This window comes from Anolis carolinensis, chromosome 1 (genome assembly GCF_035594765.1).
Source record: "Anolis carolinensis isolate JA03-04 chromosome 1, rAnoCar3.1.pri, whole genome shotgun sequence".
In the NCBI taxonomy this organism is placed as follows: domain Eukaryota; kingdom Metazoa; phylum Chordata; class Lepidosauria; order Squamata; family Dactyloidae; genus Anolis; species Anolis carolinensis.
The window spans coordinates 178,830,487-178,838,604 of NC_085841.1; the positions used below are offsets into that span (position 1 = coordinate 178,830,487).

The following is an 8,118-nucleotide window of genomic DNA, read 5'->3' on the forward strand; positions in this document are numbered from 1 at the left end:
CCTATAGTCAGCTTTCCACTTTTGCCACTGTTAGGGGCACAGGATCCCCATGAGAGTAAAATACAGTGAATAATAATACTGCTTTTTAAAATCAAGAAATCGCTAGATTATCCAGCAGACTCTATAGTCTATGTGGTTTTTGACTTACACACAAGTATATTATATGGTAGGTAAATCTAAACCACCACTTTCCTTAGCATCAGACAACATAATAAATTTTATTCTAGGTTTGTTATCTAGAAATAGCCTTTTGCCATTTCACAAATGGTATTATATTTCTTATTATCAGGATTATTTTGAAAATTAAATAACAGCTTTAGTAGAACATTTGCTTTTAGTACCCCAATTCTTCCCAGAAAAGATAAATTCTGCTTTCCCAATTTTTCCAAATATTTTCTAATTTCTTTCCAGAATTTCTGTCGACTGTTGTTTGTAATCCCTTTTTGATTTTAAAATAAACTAAAGCAATGATTTCATTCTTCTCTCCAAAGTTCAACAGTTTTGTTTTCTCACAGTTCACTTTAAAACCAGAACAAGCCTCAAACACCTTCAAGAGAGCTTTTATTGACTCTAAAGAGGTTTGTATCATTATCACAAGGTCATCCGCAGCCCTGCAAATTGTGCAGAAAGAATTCTATTTTTAATCATGAGAGCATCCCTTACTTAAAACTGAGATTAAATCCTCTGAAGAATGCAATGTGCTTGACAAATAAGAACAACCTTTTAGAAAAAGTTTTAGTTTTAGTCATAGGTTTGTCATTTACTTAAAATAGAAATTGAATACTCCAAAGAAAACGTACAGAACTAAAAGTTGCATATTTACTTGGGAAATCCACCAAATTTGACTGGCCTTATTGCTAAGGTTACACTCCAATACACACTATAGTGTATCATTATTTTGAGCAGTTGAATATAGACCTGTTTAGGATTATACCATTTATTTCTTTTTATTTCATTGGTGCCTTCTCTGCAAAATACTCAATAATTGATGAAACAAAGTATTAACACTATGGACAAGATCCTGCCTCACTTGGAGGAATGTAAAACTTTACCAGACACAACTCTAGCCTTTTTCCTCTCCTCATGTGGAGACTTCTCCAGTGCTTCCCAAATATGACAAGTGGGTGCATCTACCACTTTAACAGCCATGGCTCTATCCTATGGGGTTATGGTATTTGTAGCTTTGCAAAGTCTTTCTCCTTCTCTGCCAAAATGTTTTGGTGTCTCAGCAGACTACAGCTCCCAAGATTTAGTATCATCTACAGTGATATCAAACTTCATTAATTCTACAGCGTAGATGCACCCAATTTAATGGCCTGTGGAGAATGGAAGGCAGCTAATTTGGCTGTGTTCCTATAATCAGACACATAGCAATAAGGGCCTTCTCCAGAAGGGGCTGGGGGGTCCTTGGATCTGGAAGATGGCCTTGCCTTAGTGCAGTGGTTCTCAGCCTGGGATCCCTAGTTGTTTTTGGCCTTTAACTCCCAGAAATCTTAACAGCTGGTAAACTGGCTGGGATTTCTGGCAATTGTAGGCCAAAACCATCTGGGGACCCCAGGTTGAGAACCACTGCCTTAGTAGCTTCAGCAGTAGAAACATAGATGGGTGCTCATTTCTCACTATCCATTTGATCTGTCTCCCAAAGGAGAGTAACTGAAAGATATCAGTCTCTAAACATAGCATATTTTACTTCAGCCTCAGAAACCAAAATCTGTTTAATTCCCACCTGTGAATTATCTTCAGTGACGACAGTGCTAACATACAAGAGACAATGTGAAACTTCTTTAGGTCATCGTCAATTCCATTATAATGCAATTTCCAGCTTGCTTTCTTATAGTCATACTTCTGCACACATCAGTTGTTTGGGATACAGGGCCTCAAGGAAAAGTGAATGGTTTCCAAGCAACAGAAGATGCACGACGGTCCTCAGCACTGTTTGTTCCTTTGAGTCCTGATAATCCCCTCCCTGCCGGCATTCACCTGCGAATCAGTCTCTGTAGGAGCTGCCAATATTTGGAGCAAAGCATACCTGCATCCTATTTGTAGGCAGGAAAGTTACACAGCAGTTAAATGTGTTAGCTGGGACGCCTGCATAAATGCATGCAGCATCTTCTATATGTCTGGGGCCACTTTTCCTTTAGAATGTATGCTAATATGAATCCCAAGGTAGACAATGGCACAGATAGCTTTGTTGATCAAAATGGGGGAGTTTTAGATAATTTTGTTGCAGTATGACACCTTGTGATAAATTGTGGTTCTATGATACTTTATAGCAGTGGTTCTCTACCTGTGGGTCCCCAGATGTTTTGGCCTTCAACTCCCAGAAATCCTAACAGCTGGTAAAGTGGCTGGCATTTCTGAGATTTGTAGGCCAAAACACTTGGGGACCCACGGGTTGAGAACCACTGCTTTATAGCCTAACTTAATTAAAACAATGCTTTGAGTCTAAGTATGAAAAGAAAAGGGAATGCTTAGGGTTTTTGAAATAGTAACATCAGCTTGGATACTCTAACGTGAAATCTTGTGTATTTCCCTGTCCTTTTCTAACCTGACTTCTGCTTTCAGAGCTCTTTTTAAAACAACATCTCACAAAGCAAGTAAATATGATTTTTGTCTCTTGTTTGTGTTTATTTGCTTTAAATGAAAGGTATCAACTACAGGTTTCATCACAGTGATAAAATAGTAAAGTACCATTTTACATTTGTCTAAAAATTAGATTTAAAAAGTCAGTGTTCAACCTTGTATTTTAAAAAGCTCTAACATAAAAACAGCTACGAAAGCATAGCTACCTCTCAGTTAATTGGGGTCATATTTGAGGCTGTAATGAACAGTTTGAAAAGCAGAATGAGCTAGACCTTTCACTTGCTTTTAGAAAGTAATTGCAGAGGTCCCCGACCCCTTTAAGAAAGATCTGGCTTCCTGGGTCAGCCAGTATTGCCTATGAGGACAGAAGTGCATGCCTTTATAAAGCAGAAGGAGCAGGTTGACTTGAGTGAATCATAACGCTAGAAGTGTAGATGAATCTTTCTTTTTCTAGCTCCCCCGGGCTGTTTTATCTGCTACCTAACTAGCGCCTTCCTCCCTCCCTTCTCATGTGCCCATTGTTTGCTTAGTGTCAATACCCTTGTATAAGTAGGATTGGAACGTATGTGAAAAGGGGACATAAGCACTTGTATCAGCCATCACAGAACACTTGATGAACCAACCAGGACACAGCATATTATTTGAGAACACAGAAATGCTGGACCACTCTAACAACCACTATGACTACACAGGGAAGCCACTGAAATCCACAAGAATTGACAATTTCAACAGAAAGGAAGAAACCATGAAAATGAACAAAATCTGGCTACCAGTACTAAAAACTCTAAAATCAAGATAGTAAATAAAGAACAATACTCAGAAGACAAGGAAATTCCAAACAAGAAATAATCAGGACCAGCTAACACCTCCCGATAAAGGATTCCCCCAGGTAGGAAGCAGCCAGACTTTGAAGCTGCAAGGCTATTTAATGCTTATCGAGCTGATCGATTGCAACATTCACATTTCCATCAAATAGACCAGAGTTCTTTCTCCCACATTGGATATTCCATAGATATATAAACCCCACTTGCCTAATTTCCAACAGACATCACAATCTCTGAGGATGCCTGCCATAGATGTGGGCAAAATGTCAGGAGAGAATGCTTCTGGAACATGGCCATACAGCCCGATAAACTCACAACAACCCACTTCTATCTTCCTTGCAAGGAAGAACTGGCCCTGAGAAGGAAACCTTATATTGTTTATATATACAAATAGCAATGCCATTGCACACATGACTGGGATTTAGTGGTAACATGAACCAGCACATTTTGAACCACAGAATTTCTGCACTTCATAATTTATTGGGCCTAATTTAAAAACTGTGTCCCTCTTGAAACAGCTAAGTACATGGAATAGGAAGCCTCCAGACAATAAAAACTTTGCTTTCATGTAGTCTCACCAAAGGACTGGCTGCATGGCTGGATGGCCATCTGTCAGCGGTGCTTTGAGGTAGGACTGGATGGTCTGTGTGGTCTCTCTCATCCAACTCTATAATTCTGTGATTCTATGATCTAAGCTACATGGCTGAACCAACAAAACTCAAATCTGTTTCTTCCTTTTTTTTAGATCTAGTGGGAGCAGAGAACAGACATCACCTTCCCATATCTACAGCATGCACATCCTTATATGTGCCTAGAAACATGAGACACTGATTGTCTGGTGCCAAAACCCAGCATGGTGCTAGTGCCAACTTCACAGTTTTCCTCTTTTTCCCCCTCCCCCTTTGTAAAAACTCACTAAGGATGAAAAGGGAGTTGCTCCTAACCTTAAATATTCCAACTCTCCAGGGTTCCCTCAATCTGAAGGCTTGGGATTTTGTGTAATATTTCTCCCCTTTAAAATATTAGTCACTAGCTGTGCCCGGCCACGCGTTGCTGTGGCTTAGTCTGGTGGTGTTGGTCAGTCTACATTAGCTTGTATTGATGCTGTGACCTCCACCTTCTTTATACTCACATTAGTAGTAGTATTTGAAGTCTGTTACCTTCTTCAATTTTTGTGTTGATTGATAATTGCTTGAGATCCCTGTTGTCTTTGGTTTGTTGTTAATTGTAATGTCTGATTCTGCTGAGTGCGGTTTACATTTTTATTGTGGTACAATAATTTTTTTTTTGCCTGTGTAGGTGTTTATTATTGTTGTTGTTGTAGTGATTATGAAGGTTGGATAAGTTAGATGCTACTGTATTGTTTTTTGGAGACCCAGTGTAGCACTGACTGGCCTCTCAGCCTCAGTGCCTGGCTGTTTCTTGCCTGTGATGGTGTTGATTCTTATTGTTGTTGTTGTCATTGTTATTATTGTAATTGTTTTTTTGGAGGCCAAGTGTGAATGTAGGGATTGGGGAGGTGGATGAGTTGTGTTGTCAAATTTTGTATTTGTTAGTCACAATGCGTTGTTGTGAGTTTTGTGGGTCCGGATTGTGGTTTTGTGGTGTGGTTGTGTTGTTACAACTGAGAGGCAAGGCTTTTGTGTTGTGTTGCCAAGTTTTGTATTTCTGGGGCGTTTAGTTGTGTGGCAAGTTTTGTATTTCTGGGGCGTTTAGTTGTATTGTTATAGTCACGATGCACTGTTGTGAGTTTTGTGGATCCGGATTGTGGTTTTGTGGTGTGGTTGTGTTGTTACAATCGGGAGGGAATGCTTTTGTGTTGTGTTGGCAAGTTTCGTATTTCTGGGGTGTTTAGTTGTGTTGTTATAGTCCTGATGCATTGTTGTGAGTTCTGTGGGTCCAGTATGGTTTTGTGGTGTGGTTGTGTTGTTACAACTGGGAGGCAAGGCTTTTGCGTTGTGTTGTCAAATTTTGTATTTCTGGGGTGTTTAGTTGTGTTATATTCATGATGCGTTGTTGTGAGTTTTGTGGGTCCGGATTGTGGTTTTGTGGTGTAGTTGTGTTGTTACAACTGGGAGAAAAGGCTTTTATGTTGTGTTGTCAAGTTTTGTATTTCTGGGGCGTTTAGTTGTGTGCCAAGTTTCGTATTTCTGGGGAGTTTAAGTTGTGTTGTTATAGTCATGATGCATTGTTGTGAGTTTTGTGGGTCTGGATTGTGGTTTTGTGGTGTGGTTGTGTTGTTACAACCGGGAGGCAAGGCTTTTGCATTGTGTTGTCAAGTTTTATATTTCTGGGGCGTTTAGTTGTGTGCCAAGTTTCGTATTTCTGGGGCGTTTAGTTGTGTGCCAAGTTTCGTATTTCTGGGGCGTTTAGTTGTGTTGTTATAGTCACGATGCGTTGTTGTGAGTTTTGTGGGTCCTGTGTAGTTTTGTGGTGTGGTTGTGTTGTTACAACTGGGAGGCAAGGCTTTTGCATTGTGTTGCCAAGTTTTGTATTTCTGGGGCGTTTAGTTGTGTTGTTATCGCATGATGCGTTGTTGTGATTTTTGTGGGTCTGGATTGTGGTTTTGTGGTGTGGTTGTGTTGTTGTAACCTGGAGGCAAGCCTTTTGCATTATGTTGCCAAATTTCGTATTTCTGGGATGTTTAGTTTTGTTGTTATAGTCACTGCGCAAACAACTTCATCATTTTATATATATAGATATTTGGATTTCCTAGCTGAATTACTCTTCAGACCATTTCACATGTTATTTTGCATGCCCACAATACTTTAAATGTCAGATGTCACGTGTAATGTGGGTGGTCTCAGGGTAATCTATGACACTGTCAAACTCTGTTGCGTTCTCCATCAGTGACCATTCGAACGTTGCTTCTGTATAATGTGTGAAATACCCCTTAATGGCTGCAGCAACAGATGTTCTTTTAACAAGTCTCCTTTTTCTCTTTTTCAGCTGGTATGGGGAACTTACCAACTGTACTTTCCTGGTAGCTGCAAAACTGGACTGTTACTGGCCAAACCACCTGGTGGATGAGTTCTTTGTGGCAATTCACAAGCACTACTTCAAAAACTGCGCTGTCTCAGGAAGGTCTTTGAGGGATCCACCGAACTCCATTTTGTGCCCCTTTATTGTGGTGCCCATTTTTGTCACTCTGCTTATGACGGCACTGGTTGTATGGCGGAGCAAACGCAGCGAAGGCATTGTCTAAATGTCTTCCACGTTTGGTTTTCCATGGCAAGATCTGCATCTGTTTGTAAAGAAGTACCCCAAAGTCTCCAGCCTTCAGATTCATGAAACCCTGGGGAGTTGGAATTGAACTCTAGATGATCTGTAGTGAGGAACAGTTTTGTTACTCTTCCTGCGGAAATGTAAACAGCAGTAAAGGCAGTCTTTCTATATGCTGTCCAGCAGTCGATTACATCTTGATAAAGGGGATAGACATCAATATTCTCTGGATAATAACTGTATTGTGGAAGCTAAGAAATGCACCATGGACTAAACCGCACTCCTATATACCTGAAGCCCTCTTGTGCACCCATCTTTTAGTCATGCTGGACAAATACTTCTCTTTCAAATTGCTTTCCCCTTTTGGTTACCTCTGATTGGCCCTTAATGTTGTTCTGCTGTCCTTTTGTCTGTACTGGGCTATACACACTTCCTTTGTGATAGTAGGCTGTTCCTTAAGTTGGGTAATTTATAAATAAACAAAAAACTTAGCTGGATTTACATATAAGCCTAAACTTATTTGCAAGACCCAACTAGAGTAAGTCCGTTGAATCAGTTACACTGCAGAAGTAGTGTGATTTGCCAAATTTCTGTTGATTTAATATATATACTTTAGTTGGAACTAAAGAGCTCTGCACTGTTTAGAAGTGTGTCTTGCCCTAAAACAATTTTGCGACACTGAGGAGTGACCGGGGCAGCATAATTGCTCAATAAATAATTTATTTTAACAAAAGTGAATGCAAGTTGCAGTTTCCATTTTAGTATTATTTTGTGAAGGAAAGAAGGGGGAATATCCATACTAACAGGTTAGCAGAGCAATAATTTCCAGATTTTTGCCTAAGCAAACACAAGGTACATAAGGTGAACGAAAAACTAATTTTTCAAACTCTATATGTGTGCAGAAGGGAGGAAAGAAGTAAGGTACTAATTAGGGTATGTTCACGGTGTGTTATAATTGACTTATTTGTAATAGATTCATGTGCAAATCACACAGAGCTAGCTGTGCAGGCATTGACTGACTGACAAGGGAGCAGCGCATGGGAGACAGAACTAATATACTGCTGTGTATGTATTTTGTTGGATATTAACCACACAATGTATTTTTGTGAGATACTATTCTATAAACTTATTTTAAATTAAAACATTACTTGAGAAATTGGGATTGGCTGTTTCTGAATTTCAGTTATGATCAATGAAATGCCTATGTGATCTAGCATTAGTTGTAACAGCAAATGGCAGGTGGCTGGTAAAGTATTATGAATTCCATACCAAAAGGCTTTTTAACAAAGTAGTCGTGGATTGTAGCTATCAGCTGTGAAGTGATGTTCATACACAGCAGAAAATCTCTTCCATATCCCTTTCTGTGTGCATGTATAAGCACGCTTGTTTAGGATACATAATAAAATCAAATGTCAAATTACAATTTTATTGTTCCTTTAAATAGCTGGATTCTGGCTTTGTATTTGAGAAAGACTTGCTGTTGCTGTAG

General features: G+C 39.5%; 1 protein-coding gene across 2 annotated transcripts in view; it reads left to right on the plus strand.

The window, feature by feature from the left end:
- The window catches only part of ramp1 (receptor activity modifying protein 1), a 46,789-nt gene extending 39,000 nt beyond the window's left edge, over positions 1–7,789 (plus strand). For both annotated transcript variants that reach the window (XM_062960876.1, XM_003215159.3), the window contains one exon: positions 6,357–7,789. In XM_062960876.1, the coding sequence (XP_062816946.1) occupies positions 6,357–6,612 (256 nt within the window). In that variant the 3' untranslated portion in view covers positions 6,613–7,789. The remainder of the gene's footprint in view (positions 1–6,356) is intronic.
- Positions 7,790–8,118: the final 329 nt, after the last annotated feature.